This window comes from Esox lucius, chromosome 25 (genome assembly GCF_011004845.1).
Source record: "Esox lucius isolate fEsoLuc1 chromosome 25, fEsoLuc1.pri, whole genome shotgun sequence".
Classification (NCBI taxonomy): Eukaryota; Metazoa; Chordata; class Actinopteri; order Esociformes; family Esocidae; genus Esox; species Esox lucius.
The window spans coordinates 12,414,754-12,442,698 of NC_047593.1; the positions used below are offsets into that span (position 1 = coordinate 12,414,754).

Here is a 27,945-nt window from a genome sequence, read left to right on the forward strand (position 1 = left end):
TCACCATTTTCATTTTTCTTAACTTGTAAGTTTATTTATTAATTTTTATCTGCTGCTGTTGTGCTGATGTATATCCTATTTAGTGCTGTTTATTTTTGTACATAGTACTTTTAATAAAAAAGGACCTTATCAATTGCAGTGTTATATCGTCTCATTTATAACTTTTTCAACATTGTTAAAAACAATTGTAAATACATTATAAATCCTTACACTTCAATACAAAATATCACCAACTAACTGAAGCACCGTTGATGGATTTTTTTATTTTTTTTATTTAAATGTAATACTAAATGTAAAACAATTAAAAGTTTCCACGTCATTGGATCAGTGTTGTTTTTGCAAATGTGCTTCCTACTACATGTTAGCTAGACCAATCATAGTACAGCAGGAAGAGGCGGCACGTGCCATTTGCTATCTAAATTTCAGACTACTTTATCAGAGGATATATTATGGCAACAAACATTCAAATCAAGGTAACATTCTCTTGTTGAATTGTTCGGCTCTTCTTGACAATGCTCACTAATGCATTATGCCCAGTAATCTTTCAGTTATGTAGGGAATGTGTCACATCCTGCTAGCAAGCTAGTTAGCTATTAGCTACCAGGGAGCTAGCTAAGTGCGTAAAACAGCTTGCTGGGGTCAAGTTCTTCCTGCAATTGTTATGCTGAACGGTATACAACTCAAAGCTATTATTAGTTACTAGCTCCCGAAATATCACGCTGCTTGTTATTGTAAGTGCTGTATATCTGGTACCACGTGGATCATACATAGTGATAGTGGTCATTGGCAGCACACTGCTGCTATATACAAACTTGTTTTAGTTATCATCGAATTGACTGCAAGCAGTCGTAGTTCTCTAGACCCCCCCCACCATCCAGGACGGGGGTCCACACGGGGGACGGGGGGGGGGGACGGGTCCTCGCCCCCCGTACACCTACCGGATGCTAGCTTCAGCTCAACCCAATCAAAACTCTCCTCTTACCTGGCACCCCAGCAGAGGAACCAGTATAAAGCTAGGACACCAGTACCTGCTATTTAATGTCAGAGTGCCTTACCTTTTCAGGTTATCTGAAATAACTACTTACCACTGGGCCGTGCCTTGCATCCATTTTATGATTAATGCCGGTGTGAGTTGCACTGAATAAGCGCGCCTGCTAAATGACCAAGATGTTTAAACATTCAAGTAATTTGTGAGTCGCCTGAACAAGCTGTATCTCGATTTCAGTCACATAATTGCATGTATGCCTCTTTTTAGATTGGAATAATTGGGGGTTCTGGTCTTGATGACCCGGACATATTGGAAGAAAGGACAGAGAAATACGTTGACACACCTTATGGAAAAGTATGTTCATATTCCAAATCTGTGTGATAAGAGGACTATCTCTGTAATGCCAATCTCTCACCTCCTGCCCTTAGTCATATGTCATGTCACCCTCTCTTCTTTCCCCTACCACCCAACCAGCCTTCAGATGCTCTTATTGTGGGGAAGATAAAAAACGTTGAATGTGTGCTTCTTGCAAGGTAAGCAGTAACCAAGGTTTGCAGTGACAACATTGCACGAATGTCCAACATTTGGTTTTCCTAATGAAAGCCACCACGAGGAAGAGTGTATCCATGAAACCGGGTGTACATATTTTCTGGTTACTCCCAAGAGTGTCAGGCAGAGGAACTAGTGCTGTTTTTATTTTATACATGTGCGCCATCTAGTGGCTCTGCAGCTATTAAACATATTTGACCTAGGGCGCAGTAATTCTGCCAAATGAAAATGTTTTAGAAATCAGTAAATTAGGATTTGTGAAAACACTACACCCCAGATCTGTTTGGGGTGATCTTTGCCCCTGTACCAAATCCACCACTTTCCCCTAGTATTAAAATCAACTAGGCATAATAAGACTTGGCGCTTTACTTGTGATGTTATAGGAGTTGTCTGTTACCAAGTCTGCAGAATGCAGAGTTTCATCACCGACCCAGTTGTGTAATGCATGTGGACTTTAGGTGATCGGATTCATGTGTGTTCATAAAGAACTTCAATCCACACCAGCCGTTCTACTCCACCCTAGGCACGGTCGACAGCACACCATCATGCCGACAAACGTCAACTACCAGGCTAACATCTGGGCTATGAGAGAGGAAGGCTGCACCCATCTGCTGGCCACCACGGCCTGCGGTTCCCTCCGGGAGGAAATCCAACCAGGAGACATCGTCATCATTGACCAGTTCATGGACAGGTGATATGCCCGGGTCTCCTTGGCCTGGAAGCCGGTCCGTACCTCAGATTGAATCTGTGTTTAAAATGAAAACGAAAGCAGCCTGTGTTCTCTGGTGATCTCAGCAGTGGTTTGTTCGGTTGTACATCGAGCGTGTCAAGACGTTGTAGTTGTGAAAACAATCTGGGGTTTTTTGTTCTGTTTCCTTACATTTACATCTGTGGACGTGTTGTTTTGCGACTAAAATGTTTTCTTAGGCGGACTGAACAGGTTCCTGGTGAAGTGGTAAAAAGATTGGCAATACCAGCCATGACTCTTCAAACACGTTTTTCGCATTCATGAGATCAGGTTTACTTTATCTCACAGCCATCTTTCTGATGTCTGTCAAGTTCAGGCAGTTAAACGTCCCTGAATTGATAACACTGACAATAACTCGCAAGTGTCTATCATTTCCTTTTACAGTGACTAACCCTGACTTTGTAGCTTGGGGCAAGGTGACAAAAAACAACGCTCGAAGACACAGTGGCATTCTGACAGTGCTCCTCTGTTGTTGAGGACTTGACTGTCCTCCCGTGACCCGCCTGCTGTGTGTCTAGTTAATTCTCACATTGGTACCCGGAGAGAACCAATGAGGGAGGAATGTGGGAGATGGTTTCTGGTGATTGGTGGTTAGGGGATGCTTTGAAACCTGAATTAACTCGGGGCCAAAGACATGTCTGCTGTGTAGAAAGCAGCTGCCACGTTGTGGTTAGCGCTGACAGGAAATCAGCAACTCTTGAGGTTAAAATATCTGCAGGTTTAAAACAGGGGGGGATTCCGTATTGGGTGTGTATGCGGTTTTCTGATTTCTTGTGAATGAGGATGATGGTGACATGGTTCTGAATGAACTGAAACCTTTGAGGAGATTGGCACCGTGTTTGGCTGCCACTGCTGCTCGTAGGGGTATTGCTGTTCGTAGGGGTACTTCTGTTCGTAGGGGTGCGACTGTTCATCCCGTCTTCGTAGGGATGCGGTTGAGTTTTCTGAGGCTCTGTGGATGGCTAAAAAGAAAGAGCTCACATTCTTAAGAGCTCACATTCTTACGATACAAGGCAGCTGTACAATTTTTTTTTGCATCGCAAATTAGATGCAAATGCGCTGTGGGTTATAGTTAGTAAAACCGTCTGGGTTGTTGAGTGTTTTGAATGTTATCAGGCACGGGTCAACCCTCTTCACAGGTTATTTGAAACCATAACTGGAGTCGCGTTTCCCACGGCTAAGGTAGACCTCCACCTCTTTTCGGTCTTCCGTGTTGTCGTTTGGTAACGTTACGACCGTGCGACCTGTGGAAGGGATGAGATACCTCCAGATTAGACATGGCTGCCTCTGAGACAGGACGTATTAATGTGGATCACCTAATTATTCTCAGAATGCACTGAGCTGGTTGAATGGCATTTTCTTCCTGTACATAATTCTGCCTACACCACACCCCCAGTTGGAATGGTATAACACCGGTCTCATCAGAAATAAACTAAGTGCAGTCATTTTGTTGTTTTAAAATTGAATTGTATCGAAGCAATAATACATTCTCCATGAGCTAATACACAATCTGAATGAAAGGTAACAACAAAAACCAGAACGACACACCAACCCCGCCCTGTATCTTACAGTTCCAGTAAATGTATTTAGAACTTGGGTGAGTTAGTCAAACCACCCAGTTGGATGATTCCCAGTTCTGGGGTTTCTCCCCCGGGATTGTTCACTCCTTCTCATGAACATTCTGAACTCAACCAGGATTGGTGGTTGAGTTTGCCAGAAACACACGGATGACTAAGTTTTAGTGGCACTGATAACATTGTCAGTTTGGAAAGGTCTGGTGCCCAATTTTCGGGAACTAGTAATAGTCTCATCTACCTGAAGTGCCCAAACGTTCTTTGTTTTAAATGAATGGTATTCCTAGCATACTCATCCAACGTGTTTGCCTTTACCCGGCAGGACAAACTGCATGCCTGCCACCAACGGCACATCGAAATACCAAAACGCTGCACGCACACGCAACTATTCCCATTCATTTAATTTCTTCACAACCCCGCCTACTGTCACTGAACTGAACTGTTGCTAGAAGTCTGCACGATGGGCAGTAAATTGACAATGTGTTCATCAGCCGGTCTTGTTGCCGGATAGTGACAAAAATCTTTCTCCACAACCTCTGTCTGTTGTCCAGCAAATTCACCAAATACCTCAAACAGGAAATAATGGGTAACGCCTGTACCCCTCCCTTCGATACTGACCACTGACCTTTACTGTGCACTACTGTGCAGCTCGCATAGTAGCTATCAGTCCTCACCTCTAGCCAGCCCCTGAATGTATGTTGTGAACTCTGTTTCTATTGATAGCATGCTGCTGCTTATACAACGAGTAGAGGCAGGCTGTGTTGGGCAGAATAAGGAAGCTAACATGTAAGGACTTGTTCAGTCTTGTCCTGCAGCATGTGACCCATGCAGCATATTTCCGAAGGGTTTACTTTGTGATTATGTCACAACTGAGTCTGTTTGTTTTCGCTGCCTGCTCCTGTTCCAAACACTGTTGGACTGTTGTTAAGGTTATCTCTGTTTAAGACGGTATGCTGGGAGCACTAACTGCTCACCAGTGCCTCAGAGATCCACCTCGCTCTGTGTCTCTGTCTATCTTTGTCTCAGACTGTGGGAAGGAGAGTTGGTCATGATGGTATGAAGGTATGAAGGATAGATAGGATGTCTGACCGTGACAAATAACACGATTAGTGTTGTGACTACGGAGAGACGTTTAGCGTTCCTTCCAGCCTACGCAGGACAATGTCCCCTTCACTGCCCTGGGGCATTGAAGGCCAAGTCCGTACTAACTGTCCCAGGTCCAAATCCAACTCCCAAGAGGACAAAGGGAGATTTGATCAGAAAATATGGTAATATGAAGCACGTCCAATGTTCTGGTTCTCATCACTCTCAACCAGGAAGGTTGGATCGAAATCCCTACGCGCCAGAAAGAGCCCACTCTCCAGACTTATACCTTGATTGTGCCCAAGCCTCCTGAAGAAGTCACTAGAGCGTGATTAGCCCAGGCCACCCTATTTTATAACACAGAATTTAGTTTCCCGTTTTTCAGGGGGTAAAGTGGTTTTCATTCGACCGGTTTCAACTTCTAATCGATTCAGTTTGTTTCTCTTCCCCCGTGCGGTGGTAAACGGAGAGAGCGGCTGCTCTTCATGTCTAAGGCTCAGAGGCTTTTCCAGACCCCAGTGACCAATAGAGCCACGGCGCAGCCCGGGAATGCCCCGCTCAGCACTCCTGCCGTCCAAGGGCATGCTGTGTGTTGTCAACAGACCTTTGTGTAGCTCGCTCCGCCACTCCCCAACACTGTTGGTGTTATGAGTTGTCAGCTGTCTTTACTATGCTTTGCCTGCTCCCCCCCCCCCCCCCCCATAGCAGCTGATCTGTTCCGTCGACATGGGTTTGCAGAAGTGTTTGACTGATGGTCAAACTGCCATTGTTTGTGACGTAGAACTTCCAGCCTATTTAAGTACCCTATTGAACCAGGGAGCTTTGGGTTGCCATTGTAACGGTTGCCACTGTTATAAAAGATGGGATCTTTGAAAAACAGGTTTGCTTGGTCACCCTGAAACATTGTTTGACAGTTAGGTCATAGATTACATGTTCTCGAAGACCGTTTGCTCCTGGTCTCTGGTTAAAAGTCTAATGACAGATGCTGTCTTTATCCTTCGCATTCTGTAGTTCCTGCCGTGACTTGTGGGTTGTGTCACCAAGCTGCTTGACTCTGCCACATGATGTCATCACCTTGGGTGTCAGCCTACTGGGTGGTCATCTAGGTGCTGTCTCCCTAAGAGGGTGGCCCTCCCCCACTGTATTTCTCATTATCCTCATGTATTGGTGTTGTAAAGGGTATAGTTGTCATGAAAATCCATCTCTTCGATTGGTTTTTCACAAATCAAATATCTCTGCTGTGGAACATCTCTCTGTTAAAGAACCAGTTTGAACCTTGTAATCCACATCTGAGAGGTCAGAGGTCACTGACGCTTTCTTCTGGCTTTTTTAGTATGGCATATTATTGCCATGTTGCGCTTAGCATCTGCTTGTCTGGATCGAAGCATGTCCAGAACTTGACTTAAGCTCAATCTAAATGAATGGAGAGAGAATAGAGAGTAAGTGATAACAATGTGTTGCCAATTGTGTTGTAGGCAGTTAACAGCTGTGGTCAAAATGTATTTTTTTTTGAGGGAGCCTCTGTTAGCACAGGAAGTAAAAAAAAAACAATGCCACGTAAAATGGGTCACGTTCTCTGAACAGCGGCCTTTAGCTGGATGTGCTCCATTGGGGAGAGCCAATGGTTGGAGGATGGACAGAGAATTTGCCAGTGTCATATTGTTGTATGAGGGCCAAAGAAAGTTGATGCATTCTCTCTGTGTACTAGTCAATACAATGATGAATAATCATAAATACTTTTCATTTCACATAAAACAGTTTTTCTGTGGTAAGATGACTAGCTTGCATATTCAGCCAGGCCTTTTGCCAAACAGCACAACTTAAATGGAAGAGAAAGGAGGCCTAGAATTGAATCACTTTTACCCTAGTCTTAATGTACTACACGTATGGTATCCATATGTGTTCACCAGAATGAATGTATTTGTGTCAGCACTAACAGGCAACTGAGTCGTGAAATACAAAACCGTTGAAATAGCCAAACGTATCCTTAACAAATTCAGAGTTGTTAATGTTCATGTTTTGAGAGACGACGCAGATTTATACCTAAGTTTTGTTTCAGAACGCTTGTTTCCGGTGTCTTCCCTTTTAGGACAACAAAGAGGGCCCAGACGCTGTATGATGGGCGGACCGCCAGTCCCCCCGGCGTGAGTCACATCCCCATGGCAGAGCCCTTCTGCACCCGCACCAGAGAGGTTAGTGTCCACAGCCCGTTCCAAATCAACCCCTGGTCCCTAGTCAGGTGTCTACAGCCCCGTTCCAAATCAACCCCTGGTGCCTAGTCAGGTGTCTACAGCCCTGTTCCAAATCAATCCCTGGTCCCTAGTCAGGTGTCTTCAGCCCCGTTCCAAATCAATCCCTGGTCCCTAGTCAGGTGTCTACAGCCCCGTTCCAAATCAACGCCTGGTCCCTAGTCTGGTGTCTACAGCCCCGTTCCAAATCAAAGTCTGGTCCCCAGTCAGGTGTCTACAGCCTCGTTCCAAATCAACGTCTGGTCCCTAGTCAGGTGTCTACAGCCCCGTTCCAAATCAACGCCTGGTCCCTAGTCAGGTGTCTATGGCCCTGTTCCATATTAACCCCTGGTCCCTAGGCAGGTGTCTATGGCCCCGTTCCAAGTCAACCCCTGGTCCCTAGTCAGGTGTCTCCGGCCTCAGCATTAACCATGGCTCTATAAAACGAGGTCTCTGTCCCCATGCCCAGGTGCTGGTGGAGGTGGCCCGTGGCCTTGGGGTAAAGTGCCACGCCCAGGGCACGGTGCTCACCATTGAGGGCCCCCGATTCTCGTCGCGTGCGGAGAGCCTGTTGTTCCGCCAGTGGGGAGCCGATGTCATCAACATGACCAGCGTGCCCGAAGTGGTCCTCGCCAAGGAGGCGGGCCTCTGCTACGCCAGCATCGCCATGGCCACGGACTACGACTGCTGGAAGGAGCATGAGGAGGCGGTGATTTTCTTTGTGTGAATGTTCCCGGCTCCCTGTTGCATGTTGAATAATAGTCAGTTAGGACCAGACAGACAAGACAGTCACTGTGGTAGAGAGAACAGGAAGAGGGCTGCAAAATTCCTGTAATTACTAAAGGCCCAGGTTTTCCAGAAATACTGGTTAGACAGTTTTCTGGAAAACCTGGGTGATCTTGGAATGTTTTTTGAGTTACACAATCCTAGATGTGACATGACTAGAGAGCGCCATCACTTAAGGGAAGGTTGTGTACTAGGTGTGTGTGTGTGTGTGTATGTGTATGTGTATGTGTATGTGTATGTGTGTGTGTATGTGTGTGTGTGTGTGTGTATGTGTATGTGTATGTGTATGTGTGTGTGTGTGTGTGTGTGTGTGTGTGTGTGTGTGTGTGTGTGTGTGTGTGTGTGTGTGTGTGTGTGTGTGTGTGTGTGTGTGTGTGTGTGTGTGTGTGTGTGTGTGTGCGTGTGTGTGTGTGTGTGTGTGTGCGCGTACATGAGCTAATCCATTGCTGACACAGTGTTTTTAATGGTCATGAGGGTGAAACTGAATGGGGAAACCCCCATTGTCCAGACATCTTTTAATATGTAACTGTAGCTTTCATACATTTGTACAAACTTGTTTCCAAAAAATCTGGGACGCTGTGTAAAATGTAAAGAAAAACAGAATACAATTATGTGCAAATCACTTAAACCCTATATTTGATAGAAAATATTACTAAGACAACATATCAAATGTTAGAGCTGAGAAATGTGATTGTATTTTTGAAAATACGTGCTCACTTTGAATTTAATGCCAGCAACATCTTTCAATAAAGCTGGGACAGAGGCACCAAAACACTGGAAACGTGTAATGCTTAAAAAAATAACCTGGCGGAACATCTCACAATTGTTTAGTTTAATTGGCAACAGGTCAATAACATGATTGGGTATTTTCAGAGAGGATGGGTCTGTCAGAAGTGAGGATGGGGAAACCATACATTAACAACATCCAGAAACGCCAGCGCCTTCTTTGGGCCTAAACTCATTTTAGATGGACTGAGGTGCAGTGGAAAACTGTCCTGTGGTCTGATGAGATTATTTTTGGGAATCACGGACGCCGCGTCCTTCGGGCTAAAGAGGAGAGGGACCATCCAGCTTATCAGCGCACAGTTTAAAAGCCAGAATCCGTGATGGTATGGGGGTGCATAAACGCACATGGCATGGGTGACTTGCAGTTCTGTGAAGGCACCATAAATGCTGAACAATATATGCAGGTTTTGGAGCAACATATGCTGCTATCCAGACAAAGAAAAATTCTGAGAAGGCCTTGCTTATTTCAGCAGGACAATGCCAAACCACATTCGGCACATATTTCACCGTCATGACTTCTGTGTGCAGTCCAGACCTGTCCCCCATTGAAAACATCTGGCGCATTATGAAGTGACAAATATGACAAAGGAGACCCCGAACTGTTAAGCAACTGCAATCCTATATCAAGCATGAATGGGAATACATTTTAGAACAACAGCAATTGGTCTCCTCAGTTTCAAAATGCTTGTAGTGTTGTTAAATTAAGTGGTGATGGACACAGTGGTAAGCATACCCCTGTCGCAAATTATTTTTCTCCAAAAACAATAAAACATTTGATAAGTTGTCTGTGTACTATTTTCTGTTAAATATAGGGATAAATAAATGTGCACATCATTGCATTCTGTTTCTGTTTGTATTTTATGCAGCGTCCCAACTTTCTTAGGAAACAGAGTTGTAATATACATATTGATATAACTGCTTTGATCTGGTTTCTAATGTACACCTATAGGTATTGCAATGAATCATTGTGAAGATTTTGTCTTTCAGAACTGAAAAGTTACAGTTCATCAGCACTGGAAGACAAACACATGGTTGTTTTATGTTGCATATTTGACTCATTTGAATAGATACTGGCTAAGTCCCCAGGAAGCTGTGACATCACACTGCTTTCAATTTTATTGGATAAGGAGGTAACGTCTTTCCAGGGATAGTACAGAGAGCATGGCTGTATTGTTTTTCGTAGACATTTTATCTTTGAAAAGCTCTACACAAATGGCGGGTGGTATCAAAACACTGGGTGTGTCATTAAATATTCATAAGGAAGAGCAGTTGAGTCTGTCGTCAACCAATATTTGTTTTAGCCTTGAACAGCCATAGTCTGTATGCTGCTGTTTGTGGATGTCCCTTAGTTTCACGTGTACCACAGAACAAGCCTTTTGGAAGTCATGTAGTTTACTGTGAGAATTCCACTGTTGAGAGACATTGCTAATATGTTTTCCACAGTGGTTGGATGTTTTCACCTGCAATATTTAGGCACAAGAATGAGAACTGAGAGTGGTTTGGTAAACACTTGTCCCCTAGTCTCCTGCCACATTCTTAATGAGGTGACATGACATGTAAAAGTGTTTTCTTTCACCACTGAGTTTAGAAAAAAAAATATTATTACTTTGACACACCTAAGAGGTCACTGTCAGAGACAATGAGGAGTTCCAGTAAAACATTTCATAGAATGAGCTCGCCCCATATTTTGAAGACTAGCTCTCTTCATATTTTCCTGTGTTTCTCTGGTTAAGGATATACCATAATTAGTAGGCATTGTTTATACGGTGCCTGAAGGTTTCGTAACAGAACAGCTCAAATGCCCGTTCCAAACAGGGTCTGGTCGCGTCCTGCCAGCTGTCACACTGACCCAGAGGATAACGGAATGTGATTAGAATGCAAATTATAGCATTCAATAATCAAAACAGGAAGTCAAATTAATGTCTGTCTGGTAACAAAATACTTGCATGCCTCTATCGCAAAGCTGTAGCAACAGCAAGTTCTTTGTTTCCCTTTGAAATTGTGTTTTAGGGACATGAAATCGCAGTTACATGTCTGGTATACATTTATTCCCTGTCAGCATTTTACAGGCAACTGTTTATTGTCCAATTCTTTTGCCCGGCTATTATGTCATTTTGAAGTACCTCCAACACACACACACACACACGCACATCAAACCACACACACAACAGCTTCCGAGTGAGTGACTTCAGCCCACACTCTCTCTCTCTATATATATATATATATATAACCAGTTGATAAATTTTGTCTGAAGGAGGCTTGGCTTCCGCGACGTTATCTGAATTCCCCTTCCTCGTTCCTGCAGCTGACCTCTGGGCTGCCTCCTTCCCTCCTTCCCCTGACTGTTGCACACCCCCTAGCCACATCCTCTCACTCCCGCTCAACACCCCATCTACACCCCCCCCCCCCACCCCTCCCACCCCCCAGCCAGCTTCCTTGCTGTAAGCCTGCCAGCCTCCGGTGCAGATCTGCCAGCGGAGGTTTGAGTCAGACTATGAGGCTGAGTCACGGGTAAACAGTCGTCCACGGGGCCTGGGAATGGAACACGGTCCTGCACACCGTGAGCCCTTGGCCCCAGGTTGCCAGAGGTCCGGGCCTGGGCGGTGTTGTTCAGGGCACACCGCTTATGACTAACATTAAAACATAACGTGCAGTCAGGCTGGGCCACCCCAATAATGTGTGTCGCATTGTTATAAACAGCCGGGTGTCTGGGGCCGTGTGGCTTTTTGCCCAGTTGACCGCGAGTGCAGGAGTGATTTCTCGGAACCCTGCGTTGTAATGGAACTCAATATTGTAATCTCAACATTGGCTCTGGAATAAATACCCGTCATAAATGGGTAATTATGTGTGTGATGCTTTCATTCTGTGATAATGGTTGAACGATGGGGCCAATTCCTTTCCCCCGTAGATAAGATAAACAGGTTCCATCATACAACATCCCTCAAGGGTAATTTCACTTTATTTGTTTAAGGTGATGTTAGTCTATTCTGCACCCTGAAAGAGAAAATGTAATCCACCAAAGAATTCCCCCACCAAACCCTTGTCATGGCAGCAGCATATGTTGAAATGGATAATCCAAGCTTTAAGAGACCCAGTAGTACACCACGCCGGAACACATGAGATGCGTATTAAAAGTAGCACGCTGTTGAACAATTCAACCATGCTTCATAGCATTCAAGCTGAACCTGCAGCTCACAGTACAGCATTCTATGTCTGGGTGTGAACTGTAAATGAGACTAGCTTTAATTCACATGAGGCTTGTAAGTATTAATAAATATATTGTTCATCGTTTTACATATGAGAACTTTGTGTCTAAAGTTAAAACATTTCTCTGTTTTTTCAAAATGAGCAGTTTGTACGAGAGACAAAACCCCTCAGGAATCAGTAAGATGTCGATGTAAAAAAATGCCTATAAGAGCAGGATTTTTAAACGAAACAGAGAGTTGTCAGGCTCTAACGGTGGCAATTACAGCACTACACTGCCTTTAAGGCCAAATAAATACCTATGCCTCGGGAATAAAATTTCAGTTGCCTTTTAAAAGAAATCGTAGTGGTTATATAGGGTGATAAACATTTGATTCTCAAGACAAACTATAAAGTTGTTGGCTTTTAACAGGCAAGTGTAGGAAGAACTTGTATTTACCTATCAATTTGGTATTTGAACTCCTGTTCCCGGAGACAGTCACGAGACAGGCAAGAATAGAAAGGGAAAGTAGTTCTGGATCTAAACATGTCCAACTGGCTTTGTGACTACCCAGGTGTGGCCCTATCTGTCATGAGGACTTTCAGATTCTTTAGGCTTGAATTTGGATCAGCTATAACAATGGCCGGTTTTTATCGAGGTACAAAATAAGAACAGGGATTTGTGCATAATCAAAGGGACGTTTTATTTGTTGGTTTTCAGAGGAGTAATGTTTTGGGTGTGCCCACTGCCTCAAATGGCATGATTGATCTTGTTAAAGGTTACATTAGTTCTGGTCTTTGAATATTTTTTGGAATGATAATGTTTGCAATCCCCATAATATCAATGTCAAGTTAGCTGTACACATTTTCTATTGGGATCGTAAGGCGCCTTTTGGGTTTTGAACAATAAGTACACGTTTTCTCTTTAAAACAGCGAAGGTATTTTCGATCCTAGGTCTGTGTTGACAATGTACTGAAGACGATGAAGGAGAACGCCAACAAGGCCAGCAGTATCCTCCTGACCGCCATCCCCCAGATCTGCACGCAGGACTGGGCCCACACCATCAGGAACCTGAAGGTAGGACTGAGAGTGGTGAATGTCACCTTAGAAGCCTCCCTGTCGTAATACCATTATGTTCATGGGGATTGTTGTCCCTCACCTCAGGACGCCTGGTTCTGACACCTCCGTTGATGTGTCCCTCCTATCTAATGCTTCTTCCACTTTCTTCTCTTAGTTTTTCAGCTTCTAGACCCCTCTGTGTCAATGAGCGGGAGGCAGTAAACGTGTCTTACGCATGCTGGTGTTGTTGTTTTTTCCCCCAGAAGTTTTCCATTTGTCCCTCATCTATTTAGTGTTTCCACGTTTGTTGTTTTTCAGATGACAGCGCAGTCCTCCATAATGCTACCAAAACACTGACGGGAGCAAAAAAGCCCATCCTCTCCTTACTAAAGCAAAGAATGGTTCACACCCAGCCACCAATACGGACCGTGGATTCATAGCTCACCATCTCATCCTTCTGACTCATCTATGAATCACACGAAAGTGCCTGATATGCATGTTTTCAGTATTATAAGTTCAATAGACATGTCTCTGAAATTTCATTGGACATGTCTCTGAAATGTTCTTTGGCATGTCTATGGAATGCTGTTGTACCAGCAACTTTTCATAGACATATCCAATAACATTTTATGCTCTAGTCTTACCGCAATGTAGTATTATTTCTAATAATTACCATAGATACTGTAGATACTAAAAAAGTTGTCATTGATTAGTAAAGTATATTTCCTGTAAGGTATTCTGAAGGAAGTTTAATTGAGTTATGTTTTTCATTAATTGTTTGTTAACTGTATGGTCAGTAAATGTGGGTTAATGACCAACAACACGTTTACACAGAGAATATGGAACCGCACGTTCAATCAGCTTGAAGTTTCTTGTTAGATACAGATCTGGAGTCAGCTTCTTCACCTCGATCATAACATTGAGTCTTTAATTGAGAAAACTGCAGGAGATCCAGTATATCAGCCTTCTCAACTACCTGAATTGTGGTCAAAGTACATTTGTGGATAGATTCTCCTCTCCGTTCAATTGTGAATTATACTTTTCATTTATTAAAACACTTTGTTTCCTAACCAAGACATACTGAGGCATGCCCCTAGTGTGTGCTCAAAACAACATTATCTGGAACTATCTGCAAAACAGTTCCTCCATTTTAATTGTGCTTTTCGTGTTAGATTAATAGTTTCAACGGTTTCAGAAAAAAATTGAATTTGCAGTGTGCTTAATACTGGATTTACCATTGTTACTTTTGGCAGTGTGAGATTATAGATACTTCTGCTAGTACGTGACATATCTGTGACATGGTGAATCTATCTTCCTCATTTCTGTCACTATTCTAACAAAAGTCATGTGTCAGTCACCATTGAAATAAGATTGCTTCCTTGTCCAACTGTCTTGGAAGACCTTCACGTGATGTATCATAACGAAAGTAGAATTTGAATGCACCCAACTAAAAACTGTAATTAATATGCACGACGAAATTTGCTTGGAATGTTCATGTACAAACTTGCATCTGCTTAGTGGTGTTGATCGGCTAATAAAAAAAATCCCATAAAAATGCCACGGCTAAAATGTATCCTCAACTATATTCCTGATAAAAGCTTCGTGTAACTACACATCAGTGTAAAAGTAGTTTACCAATGTTGCACGGGCAATCCTGTATTTTAATAAATGCCCTCTGTCAGACCGAGTTACTGGATTTCATTCCTCCATTGTTGATTGTGTACGCAACATTCTGCATCAGTGTTCCAAAGTTACTATTTGCTTCCCAATGGCCTGTGGCGAAATGATAAGATGAACTTAATGGGCGTCGAGCTATCCATGCTTTGGTTACACGCTCCTCGCGTATACAAAACAATATATCCTGGTTAATATGTTTTGACCCAAAATAAAGCTATTTTTTGTGTTATTACAGTTTTCTATTTTAGGTTGACCTCATATAAAAGTTAGTAAAATGGCGTAATATTTTACTATAACACATTTTCTAAATAATAAAGTAAGCTTATTATCAATTAAGATCTTGCCTCATTCGTGCGCTGTTACAATTTGCTGAGAAACGCCCACTTAGGGCGTCTCCTTGTAAAGTATGCACAGTATTTATTCCACATTGAAAAATACAAGTGGGAAATACATTTAAAAAAAACATTAAATTATGAATATTTCCTCGTTGAGAAATTATAGGAAAGTAGCCTACGAGATTTTAAGACGTGTAGGAAGCACCATGGGACTTCAGCAAATAATGCATGTGTACTCGTACGTATTCATTATTGTGTTACTAAAATAATTTTGAAATTACTGGTTATCTTAGGGTATAGTTAGTTAGGCTCCATTAAAGAAACGAAATATAACAGTCCAAGTCTATTTAAACATTCGTTTTAAACTAAACTTGCTTTCTTTATATTAGGCCTCAATTAAATGTATGTTTCTTATGTCAAAAATAAGACAGACGTGGTTTTTCGCGATGTGAAGGGGCGCGCCATATATCACAAATGGACACGTCATTTATTCTGGTCTAAATGCGTCTGTTATGATTACATTCTTATATCAAAGCTTACCATATTGTTCGATGTCGATTTTGTACGTTGGCCATATTTGGTTACTGTAAATTACTTAATTGTAAGTTAAGCGCATAAATTAAATAGCTAGATCTACACAATGAAGGATCGAAGTATCCAGCTTTAGGTTGGACATTATTTAGCCTACTTCATCGTCTACTTTATGGTGCACAAACCGAACCCTTTTCCAAAAGTAAAGTATTAAGTAAATAATTAATTTCAACGATCAGTTACATGTTATTAAAATACACACATACACCACCTATATTTCAACTATTAATAATTCATTATTTTCGATAGCTTAAATTGTTAAACAAGGTAGGTCATAGTATACAGCAAATGAAATTGGATCAAAACATGTGTAGGCCTATTCATTCAAAAGTATCCCATCTTTACTTTTTTTTATGTTCAGTACATTTTTCGCCTTTACAATATTGCAATTGTTCATAATTCCTGATTGAATTCAAGTATAAAATCATTGAATATTTAAAAGACCTGCAAATATCTTCAATTTAGCACGAAAAACATAGGGCTACACGTTATATAACATGAATTTAAAAATCATTAAGTGCATAAAATGTGCAATCCTCTTGCAGAGGTATAAATAAAATATGTATGAAGAAAAAGTATATAACAATAAATGTCGAACAAATAAATACAATGCGTCTCTGAATTTACAAAGTCTGAAGAAACTCGACGACATTCTGGTGCCCACTTTCTTTTGCCAAATCGATAGGCCGACGATTCCAATTGTCCAAAGTGTTCGGATTTGCGTTGTATTGAACAAGGATCTTTACGGTGTCCAGAAAGCCCATCCTTGCAGCATCATGTAACGGCATGGTCCCGGTGTGTCTGTCTGCCACGTTAGGATCCGCTCCTTGTTGTAGTAACAACCGCGCCACAGTTGTACTGCCCATCATCATCACCTATTGGAGATACAAATCCAGACGATTTCATGTATAATCTATTTTATAAATGGGCCTATAATTGGAATAGAATAAGCCTAACTGGCAAGAATAGGCCAAATAATCAAAAGTTAAAAAGGATTTGGTACAACACTAAATAACACTAAATAATACAGTTGTTTCATTATAATGTAAAAACGCTCTTCATTTGATGGAGTCCACCTTTTCAATCAACTTGTAATTCAAACGTTTGGGTGCAGTTTTGAAACTTAACAATTGTATATAAAAAAAAAAAGAATAAGCCAAGGCTATCCAAATCCAACGTTACTTTATGAAGCCTTTTTACGAAATTAGGCCTACATGTTGCCTAACAATACGCTATAAGTAGGCCCAACTTTAATCTAATAATTTCGTTAAAACACCCATTTCATTTTTAGGCCCTATTATTCTTATTGTATTAGATCTGATGAGCACCAAAAAGCAAAGCCTTTCATTTTGTTTTTTCCATGGTAATTAAATACGAGAATAAATATGAATTTCAAATGATTTTATATATAAGCCTTTCTTTAAATTTGGGGTAATATGGAGAGCATTTTCTCGTTTGGAACTTTGGGTGTGACCTGCGTAGGTCCTTTATTGCCCCTAGGCTACATACACTGTACCATTTGAATGATAGAACACATATATGACTATGTGAACGACAAAATCGTGTCTAACACAGCAACAATAAACACTCGATAAAACTGCTCAGCAAAACATAAAGGCTTATAGAAACCACGCGCAATTGCGCTCCATTCCTATCATTGGGTTGCTGACACCAAGTAACCAGCACAACAGAAGCTATAGCATATGTTCGAATATATCAATGAGAAATAGGGCAAAAAAGAACAATTACGGCATACATAACTATAGTTCCAATGCGAAAATATTTTAGTCACGTTTTAACCAATTAGGTCGATATATTTTTATAACAATACTGCATGGATGTGAAACACATGCAACGATTGAAATGATCCATGTTTTTACAATGACCAAAAGAGAATCTTCACCAACAATCACTTGATGACGCGGTACGCTCCAAACTAACCTGCAAAGGTGTCCGTCCAAAGCAGTTCACACCGTTGACATCCATTCCCCTTTCTAATAACATTTTAACACGATCCGTGTTGCCCGTCGCGGCTGCTGATGCCAGATCATCCTCGAGAGGCATGGTTATGATTAAATACCTACCGCGGATTGTGACAACAGTTCAACACTTCACAGATTCCTTTGACAGGTAGCTTAATAAATTCAATGTCCAGACATCTCACGCAAATGTTTCTTAAGAAATAGATAAGCTTGTCGATGCCGTTTCCTCTTCAGTATTTATTAGGATGCAATGTGGGGCAAGGATGCTCGTTTAGGTAGATTAAATAAATTAAAATGCACATCGTACCACCGAAACAACGGCTGTGTCCGGACTTGCCTCCGTTGAAAGCGTTCAGAAGAGTGACGTCATATAGTTTGCAGCAGATCCAGCCCTTTTGCGCATGCTCGGATAGAGTTATTGCATACAGAAGAACGTCGCAACCAGTGGCGAACGGTGTTGTTGACATCGGAATTTAATTTGAATAACGGGAATCGTAAAAAATATTGTAAAACAACGAATTGGATATATTGCTACGTTTGTGACAAAATATCTGCATTCGCAGTGAGCTTGGTTAAAGTCTATTTTATCGCGGTGATGCAGATAGACCTATTACTGAGGCGCGTGCGTCGGACTGCTCGGAGAGTGGAGCCTGGTTACTGGTTACTCGCGCGGCAGAGAAGAAGGCTGTTGGCAACCACCATAGCATTTATTTGTTGTTTGTTTCATGTTTGTTGATCTGTTGGCTATATCCTACGTGGGAACATTTGTCAGCTATCGGTGTACTAAATCAAGTTGGCTAAAGTAAAAGAAGTTAAGGCAAAACTAATATTAATTTGTTTGACGAAGACCAAATAACAGATTATAAGCAACGATTTCGAAATTATTATTTGAATAATAACAACTGAGTGTAGGGCCTACTATCCACTACTAAGTGGTGTGATTCTCATAGCTTCGTAAAATGTAGGCCTATGCGATATCTGTAAGTTGATGTGAATAAGAACGTCTGCTAAACACTAAATTATTAACTGTAAACTGAAGATTATATTTTTCATTAAAAAAGCAATGCCTTACTTAGAACATTTTTGATAATATAATAGGCCTAGTAGCCTATTTTAGGTCACATATTTGTAATTACTAACCTTTAATCAAAGTACTTGATAGGGAAGGTTCTTTAATGTGAAATTGAATGAGAATATTTTACAAACCATATTTAGTAAATAACATTTATGGAAAGACTTAACTTTTATACAGGCCCATATTCACGGGCTTAAACATTGCTCTTGGTGGACCGAATCAATCCGTTAAGAGTCACATCACCGAATAAAAAAGCAACATCTCAATTCCTGCTCATCAGTGGTTTAACCTCATTAAAAAAATTGGGCCATCCACCATCAACCCTTTTCACATTTAAGTAGTTTAACAGACACAGTTATCCAGAGAAACGTTCTCAAGTTTCTACTGGAGAGTATGCTATATTGCTATAACCTGTGGCAAAGAACAAACGAGTTACCAAGTCATATGGGGTACGCATAAATTCCACAAAGGTTCTTCTCACCATATTTAAAACATTATATTCATGCGTATGCACTCGTTGTCCACCAAAATAAAATCAGTGAATCAGTCTCTTTCGCCCATGAGCACGATTAGACACCACGGGCCATCTTTTGATGACATTTGCGGTAGTAATCTGTTTTGCCTTAAATATATGTAATACACGTAATGGCCAGGTAGTGGTGCACTAACAACCGATTTAAAATGCTATTTTTTCAAGGCCATTCTCCAAACCCTATTGAACGCGGTTGAACGTTAGGTCAAAAAAGTGTTTAACCTAAACATGATGCATCTTTGCCACAGTAATGAATGAGGTCCATCCAGATCGGTTGTCTGTAATTTACTATATTATTTTAGTTGAAATACTTAAAATTCGACTCTAATAACAAATTACCTATTTGTACGAAACGTAATTTTGTTCATATATACATGTGTGCGTCTTATTAACTCAATATAATTTACACAGTAAATTATTTGGACGCCGTTGTGCATTTTTCTATTTTGAGCCTCTGAACCGTCCTTAGTCAGTGCTTGAGTTTTGGTGGAGCTTCCTAACGCTGACACCAGCACTAATTGTTTTTGTTTTTTTGCCACAGTGTACCAGTAATATTTTAGGCACGTGACTAATATTACGGAGCGCATCACATGCATTTTATTTTGCAATTTATCATAGTTGAGTAGCTATTTATATAGTGAACACTGGTTTACTCGCCGTTAGTCTATGAATTGGGCCTAACACAGTTTTAGGGTAGCGGTGTTTTGACTACACGTCCGGTAGCACAATGGATGCGCTGTTCCGAGTTGTCGAAGATTCCTTCCATCCACATCGTCTCCCCCCAAAAACCCATGAAGCGATAAGGCCAGCGGTGCCTTCCATGACTCTAACCAGATTATCCAACTGGCGAATCCTGAGGCTAACACATCACATTACCTGAAGCACTGTGGTAAATTATCCTTATTTAATGTTTTTAATGCTAAGATTAGCGTTAGTGGGGTCACCAGCGTTTCCGTTAAAACATATTCTCAGCAGGGAATTACCAGCTGACATGAATAATTGTAGATAAACAGATCTAGCCACCTTGCCTAACTTATGCCATTGCCTTTTATTCAAGTAGCCTAACCTATGTTTTTGGTTGTCTTTGTGAAACATTTAATAACGACAAGCATTTGGTTGAGGCCTACCACCCATCAGGAAATCTGCTGTTTACAGGCCCCCATCTGAACTCCAATCAAACCACATATCAGCTTAAACTTCAAAAGAGGAGACATTGAAAAGCTGAGGTGTGATTCAGTGTTGATCAGGTGCCTGCACCTTCCGCTGTTTCCTGATAAGAGGGTATGTGTTGATATGTGCTTTATACAATAATCTAATGTAGAAGTTATTGTGCTTAGTGTCTAAATCAAGAGCACAATGGTAGGATATTGAAGAACTATGTCAGAGACCAGCAACCTTCTACTGAGATTTACATGGCTACAAGTAGTTGCTGCCAATTATTGTGGTAATGTGGGGGCTGACATTTAATGGTTGTGAAACTCTGGTCTGAAGGACTGACACATTGTCTTTAACATAATGCGTTTCTTTTTAAACCAAAAAGTGTTTACTTATGGACAAATTTGAACATTCTAAAATTGTGTTGAACCGCAATTAACTACAGATTATGCGATTAAAAGCAATTCATTATTTTAATAGTTTAACGAAACTAGTGAGTGTGTGTGTGTGTGTATATATATATATATAAGAAATCTCTCACACATAAGGTGTTTTAACTGCAGTACTCTTCAGATTAGTATCTAAATAAAAATGACCACATTTGCCCACTAACCATTCATGTGGGCGTGGTCTAGTGTATAGTGCCTTGCCTAAGTATTCAGACACCAGACCAATTCTCCTTTTACTGAGTTACAAATGGTGCGTTCAATTAATGTCACCTTACAATAATTCATTTGAAAAACATCAAACCGAACAATGTTCTGAACTATTTGACACTGAGGAACAGAAGGAAATGCATACCTTCTTGGCCACCAAGGGAAGGGAAACCAAAATGCCCTAAACCAAAAGGGACATTCAATACAGTAAATAACCATTTTGCAGCTTGTGTTTGGAAACTTACTAAGTGGAATCTGTTGATTGCAAAAGGGGCTGTTGTAACAGGATTATTATAGAGGTTGGATGAAGATGGTGAGGATGAAAGGATGTGCGGGTTTGTGTTAGTAACATCTCCCACTCATGTTGCCCACTGTCTGGGTAGAGCTCTATGGAATGCTGTTGTGTTAGTACTCTACAGGTTCATGGCCTGTTGTGATTGAGGTTTGGTGTGGGCGGAGGTGAGATGGTTTGGAAGTCCCCGTTTCTCAATTGATACAGCATGTTGACTTTAGTTAAAAGAAAAGGACCCTGGCACAGTGGGGCCTATTAAATTGAATGGGTCATGTCCTTTTGTGTACTACCAAGTTGTAATGAACGGACATTCAGTTCTTAATTACAGGCTCAGCCAAGCGTCAGAGAACTCTAACAGACTCAGCATTCTTTTTCTTTGGGGCTTCAGGGTATGACTTCTGATGGCTTTGAAGTTGTTAGTATGAAAAACTTTTAATCTCCCACATTTCCACCTTTGCAAGAAAAGGAAGACAGTGGACATGTTTTTTCTTTGCGTGGTGACCCGATCATTGAATACAGACAGAAACATTTCCAAAGTACAAAGTCCCGAATTGGATTTAAACCTTCGATGTGCTAAATATTCCTGCACATTCCCCTCAAATCTTCATGCTGCCTATTGGCCAAACACTTCCCAGTCTAGCCAAGAAGGGGAATACCTCCTAAGCTGTATTCTGATTCCAGACAAGTGATGTCACCTTGTCTGGGCTGTTGTCTTGAAAGCCCTTTTCTATTGCCTGCTTCACACAATCCTTTTCCCTTTCAACACCATCCATGACGCATGTATATTTATATGCCAATGCAGCATTTTTATCAAGTTAGGCCTAAAATGTGAATATCCTATTTTTTTTAAAATTATTTGACAATGACCAGTCAAATGTATAGAATTACTAAGTAAATCACAGCATTATATGTGTCGTAGTGTTTTAGTTCAATGGCCATTTTTCCGACAGGGGCTGCAAATGTTTAGCTTTGCCTCCACCCTGTGGGATCCATAGCTTCTACAGAGAAATTGAGCTCTTCTGCTCCCGGTGGTCCTTGCAAGACTCTGCAAACACAACTAGGATATTGATGCCATCCCCCTCTGGCATATTAGCCAAACCGTCCACAGGGGGTTTCAGTGCGCTGTGATAGAACGAAGTTAACCTGGTAGTTTCTGCTGTCGTTTTGTGCTCAGTTATGTTTTTAATTTTATAGTCGTAATGTCTCAGGAGCTTAGCGCTAACTCCGGAAAAGAAGTTAGTTACGATTAATAGGATGTCAGTTTTGCACAGGCAGCATCTACTCTTCCTGGGGTCTGCATAAAACATCAAACGGGTGACAGAGCACAGAACTGTTATAGACAAGAACAACTTTGGGGATTGTGAAGGAACACAGTCCTTAATTATTGGAACTGTAAGCGTTTTACATCTCTGCTTCTTTTGACTCTGTACTCCAAAAGTTGGGATTTGAAATCAAACAACAAAGTTGAAGTATTGATTCTTAGCCTTTATTTTAAGGGTTCGCATCTATAGACATTGGTTTCACCAAATGTTAAAAGTTACAGTTAAATGTAATTTCCAAATTTAGGATTGATTTAGTGTTTAGTCACATACAGTGGGGAGAACTAGTATTTGATATACTGCCGATTTTGCAGCTTTTCGTACTTACAAAGCATGTAGAGGTCTCACAGACCTGTTTGTTTTTCTTTAAGAAGCCCTCCTGTTCTCCACTCATTACCTGTATTAACTGCACCTGTTTGAACTCGTTACCTGTATAAAAGACACCGGTCCACACACTCAATCAAACAGACTCCAACTTCTCCACAATGGCCAAGACCAGAGAGCTGTGTAAGGACATCAGGGATAGACCTGCACAAGGCTGGGATGGGCTACAGGACAATAGGCAAGCAGCTTGGTGAGAAGGCAACAACTGTTGGTGCAATTATTAGAAAATGGAAGAAGTTCAAGATGTTCTCTCCTCATGGGGCATGAATGATCATGAGGAAGGTGAGGGATCAGCCCAGAACTACACGGCAGGACCTGGTCAATGACCTGAAGAGAGCTGGGACCACAGTCTCAAAGAAAACCATTAGTAACACACTACGCCGTCATGGATTAAAATTCTGCAGCGCATGCAAGGTCCTCCTGCTCAAGCCAACGCATGTCCGGGCCTGTCTGAAGTTTGCCAATGACCATCTGGATGATCCAGAGGAGGAATTGGAGAAGGTCATGTGGTCTGATGAGACAAACATAGAGCTTTTTGGTCTAAACTCCACTCGCCGTGTTTGGAGGAAGAAGATGAGTACAACCCCAAAAACACCATCCCAACCGTGATGCATGGAGGTGGAAACATCGTTCTTTCGGGATGCTTTTCTGCAAAGGGGACAGGACGACTGCACCGTATTGAGGGGAGGATGGATGTATCGCGAGATCTTGGCCAACTACCTCCTTCCCTCAGTAAGAGAATTGAAGATGGGTCGTGGCTGGGTCTTCCAGCATGACAACGAAACACACAGCCAGGGCAACTAAGGAGTGGCTCCGTAAGAAGCATCTCAAGGTCCTGGAGTGGCCTAGCCAGTTTCCAGACCTGAACCCAATAGAAAATCTTTGGAGGGAGCTGAAAGTCTGTATTGCCCAGCGACAGCCCCAAAATCTGAAGGATCTGGAGAAGGTCTGTATGGAATAGTGGGCCAAAATCCCTGCTGCAGTGTGTGCAAACCTGGTCAAGAACTACAGGAAACTTATGATCTCTGTAATTGCAAACAAATGTTTCTGTACCAGATATTAAGTTCTGCTTTTCTGATGTATCAAATACTTATGTCATGCAATAAAATGCTAATTAATTACTTAAAAATCATACAAAGGGATTTTCTGGATTTTTGTTTTAGATTCCGTCACTCACAGTTGAAGGGTACCTGTGATAAAAAATTACAGACTTCTACATGCTTTGTAAGTGGAAAAACCTGCAAAATCAGCAGTGTATCAAATACTTCTCCACACTGCATCTTTTGCATGCCTGAGCTGCCTGACGTTTACAACCAACTGACCCCTAAGACAACAGGCATCCTTTTGCCCTTTTAGGCCTGTGCAGCCATCTTCAGTTTATCTTCATTATTATTATTTTTTCCACGGCTCCTCTTTGGCAAAAATAGAGCAATGTTCAATTGGATTCAAAGGTCGATATTGACTTGGCCGGTCAAGAACTTTCCAAGGTTTGTCTCGCTAGTTGCTACGTCTTAGGTAATTGTAATACATCTGTATTATGAAGCTCTGTCCAATGAGTTTCAAGGGATTTTCTTGTATTTTAGCAGAGAAGATGTTTCTGTACCCTTCAGGAACAATTCAGCTCATCAATGAAGACAAGAGAACCAGGTCCAGTAGCAGCCATACCTGCCCAAGGCCATAACACTCCCTCCACCATGTTTCACAGGTGGTATGCTGTGGACCTTTGGCTGTTTCCTTTTTTTTCTCCTCAGTGTTTTCTCTTACTTGTTAAACTCTATTTTTCATTACTCCACTCTACAGTACAATGTATAACTGCTAATAAAAGCTGAGAATTGTTGGATGTCAAATCCAAACCTTTTGAAGTGCATAGTCAAATGAAGAAAAATACTTCCTCTCCCAATAAGTATAGAGAGAAATGTAGTGCACAGACTTAAACCTAAAACTTGTGTTCACAAGGCATGTTGCAGGTCTATTCTAATTGACAATGTATTCAAAATGCACTTTATTGCAAGTCAAACAAAGTTATCGTGGGTTACTGTGTGGTTTATCTCCGCTTCATCTGGCATTTAAAAAACTTTCCAGGCTTGGTGTAATTATTTTGGCCAGATTACTCATGGGTGATGATTACCCAACCAGACTCAGAACAGTATACGGACACACCCACCTCTGCTACCTACAGTAAGCCCTGGTTATACTGGAGGAGCCGACAAGTGATTTCCTTCTACCACCCAAACAGGATCGTCACCAACCTAACAGACCTCGGTCATGTCCGTGTGCTGGCTTTGAAACTCTGCTCTGCTGTTCTGCGGGTTAGTTTAGTTGGAAAGCACGAAGCGGCTCAATTTATTAGGAGCAACCTGTTCGAATGCTATCTGATGATTATATCAGATGGCGCTTATGAGTAAACTTTGGCGTGAGTCACTTCTGCCCTGGAACACGGGTCTAGAGGCCTGTTCTGCTGACTGGACGATTACTCATGTCAGCTTTGTCGAGGTGCGCTGGGGATGATGACATCCTGCCTCGACACGGGACCTGAGTTGACCACAACATCAGTTGTAGATAGAGAACAGGGCCGTAGTCCAAAGGTTTGACGGGAGACAGTGGAGCGTACCATAGATTAAATGCGTGCACTATGCTGTGAGTTAATTCGTATGGACCTTAGACACGGCGGAGCAGTATTTCCCCTGTGAAAAGTCAGCGTGGGCATTTGTGCTGGTCTGCAGCTGCTGAGATGGCATCAAAACGACGTGAACATCTTGAAAAAAATTAAATACCTGTAATGATGCCGTTGGTATTTAAGTATATATTTTTTGAAAAATGGCAGCAACATCAGTGTGTGTGTGTATGTGTGTATATATATACAGAGGGCCCACAAAACAGGAAGTGGTTTGATTAATTGAGTCTCCTTTCCTATAATATAAAAAATGAGCTTGACAGATGTGAAGTCCTACTTTAACTGTGGTAAGACCAACATTCCTGATTCCTAACTTCTGACTGGTAAACAAGCAAACCGACAGACAGTTGGTTCAATGGAAGTTAAGTAGATTTAGACATATATTTATTTGCTCTCTTTCCATCCATATGTTTACTCAAAGCTCTTGTCTGTTTATTTGTTTGTTCATGTTGCTTTTTCTGCCTTCTCCAATGGTCTCATCGCAACAACCCCGGAAAGATCCACTAGAGAGAATAAAATTGCGTCAAGCCTTTTTTAAACATTCACCCCAGGTCACATTTGATAGCACGTGAGGACACTGTCATTGCCTCCCTGTCATTGACAACAGTTAGCTTTGCGGATATGAGATGCCGGAGGGAGTCACAACCAGGGATCAGATGAGGAAATCCCTGCTGACCATGCTCCCCCACTGACCCAGGCAACATCGGCCAATTCGCATGGCCCATAGGGCTTCCCAGCCACTTATCAGCTGGCAACAGTCCCCACTCGATCCTAGCCTGTTGTTGGTCAGCTCGTCTCATTCCAAAGAGTGTGTGCTGCAGTGATGAGGATTATGATGTCCGACCATGCAGGTCAACTTGAGGTCAAACGCGCCAATGTTTTCAAAGTCCCTGCAGTCAAGATTATAATAAACGGTTCCAAGTAGATGTTTGTGGTGGTTCCACAAAGAGTCCGATTGAGCCACACGCAGTGAATGAATGCATTTCAGAATGTTCAAGTCTGATGTGATTCATCCCTTTCGAAGCGAACATACTAGGAACCGTCACGTCCTGTCAGGCTTGTCACGCCCTCTCGCCCTCATTGGAAGCGCAGGCCACGGTTTGTTGTCATACCCCTCGCACGCGTTCCTCAACGCCGTCCCCGTTTAAGTTCCTCCTTTGCTCATGCTCATTGTTCGGATTTTGTTCCTCTGCAAGTTTGTTCTTTTTTTTTTTTCATTTTCCGTTTTTCAGTTATGACTTTGTCTTTTTATTGACGTCCTCTGTTATCCAGGCACTTGCGCCGTGTCCCCATCTGCAAGGTTACGTTGTCCTTAAAGATCATGCATACTTACAACTGCAAAGTGGTATTTGAAGTCTTACCCGTGATATACTACATATTGTAAACCGGTTGGTTTGAATCAGGAATGCTGATTACCCTGTTATGTGACACTACATTACTTTTTCCTGCTCTAATTGAGTTGGTAACCAGTTCATAAGCTCAACAAGGCATCTCTGGGGTTTGTGATATGTATTGCCAATATACCACGGCACAGCGTATATAGTATAGCTAAACAAAAGGTCATAGCTGTGTTATATTGGCCGTATTCTACACCAACATGTAATCTTATCGCTCAGTTAAAAGGATTAGAAAGGAAACCGTGGGAACAATGGGACACGGATGAACAGAACAGCTGTGGAGGTAGTTGACGGCGTGCAGTAGAAGTACAGGGACGTCTGGGTTTGGCGTCTCATTATCTGTGATCTGTTTGGAGAGAGCCCTGGGTGCTGCTTTAAAAACACCAACTGTGTTGAGCCGTCTGAACTGTCAAACTGAATCATCCAAACATTCAGGATGAATCAAGATTGGTTTTATTTATATTAATTTAAGTTATTGTGTCCCCTCAGTGTATTTTTGTATTTTATGTTGTCAGAACAAGAGTCCCCAACTGTAATTAGTAGTGGCAGTATACGTTTTACTCCTAGTCTCTCTTCACCGAACCTCTTTTGCGGTTTCCTCCTGATAGCAGGCGAGTTCCTAGGCAAGATGTCAGGTAGCATTGCAGAAAAGGCTGCCTGCTCCAGTCCGTTTGGTTGGTCGAGCGGAGAGCTGTGGCCCCTCCCTCCTCCTGAAGCCATAGCATCACACACACATGATATCACTGAGCACAATGGGCTGTTTGTCTGGGCTCCACCAGGGAGGCCACAGCTGTTCCAGGGCTGACCCATAGTAGAGCACTGAAAGCCCACAGCTAGCTCCCTAGTCACATGCTCCCCGATGGGGCAACGGCTAACCGCCACTCACATTTA

At 41.9% G+C, this 27,945-nt stretch overlaps 2 protein-coding genes across 3 annotated transcripts; one reads left to right on the forward strand and one right to left on the reverse strand.

The window, feature by feature from the left end:
- The first annotated feature begins 354 nt into the window (after positions 1–354).
- Positions 355–14,059, forward strand: mtap (methylthioadenosine phosphorylase). Of its 2 annotated transcripts, XM_010888509.5 has the most exons (8): positions 355–473; positions 1,256–1,342; positions 1,463–1,521; positions 2,061–2,228; positions 7,032–7,134; positions 7,640–7,879; positions 12,881–13,003; positions 13,304–14,059. In XM_010888509.5, exons 1-8 carry the CDS (start codon positions 450–452, stop codon positions 13,340–13,342), a joined length of 843 nt encoding a protein of 280 aa, XP_010886811.1. In that variant the 5' UTR covers positions 355–449; the 3' UTR covers positions 13,343–14,059. The 2 variants fall into 2 exon arrangements, with proteins under 2 accessions (XP_010886811.1, XP_019899463.1); XM_020043904.2 differs by lacking the exon at positions 355–473 and having other exon boundaries at positions 1,254–1,342; positions 1,417–1,521.
- Positions 14,060–15,911: 1,852 nt separating this feature from the next.
- cdkn2a/b (cyclin-dependent kinase inhibitor 2A/B (p15, inhibits CDK4)) lies at positions 15,912–17,895 on the reverse strand. The gene is given in 2 exon segments (NM_001310959.1): positions 15,912–16,463; positions 17,530–17,895. Coding segments are annotated over 2 exon segments (375 nt in total). The 5' UTR covers positions 17,653–17,895; the 3' UTR covers positions 15,912–16,211.
- Between the last annotated feature and the right edge of the window lie 10,050 nt (positions 17,896–27,945).

Excerpts from the sequence above, each read along its gene's own strand:
- mtap (XM_010888509.5), top strand. The coding sequence starts at position 450 with ATGGCAACAAACATTCAAATCAAG. Across the intron at positions 474-1,255 it reads CAACAAACATTCAAATCAAG|ATTGGAATAATTGGGGGTTC; the intron begins GTAACATTCTCT and ends GCCTCTTTTTAG. Across the intron at positions 2,229-7,031 it reads ATTGACCAGTTCATGGACAG|GACAACAAAGAGGGCCCAGA; the intron begins GTGATATGCCCG and ends CTTCCCTTTTAG.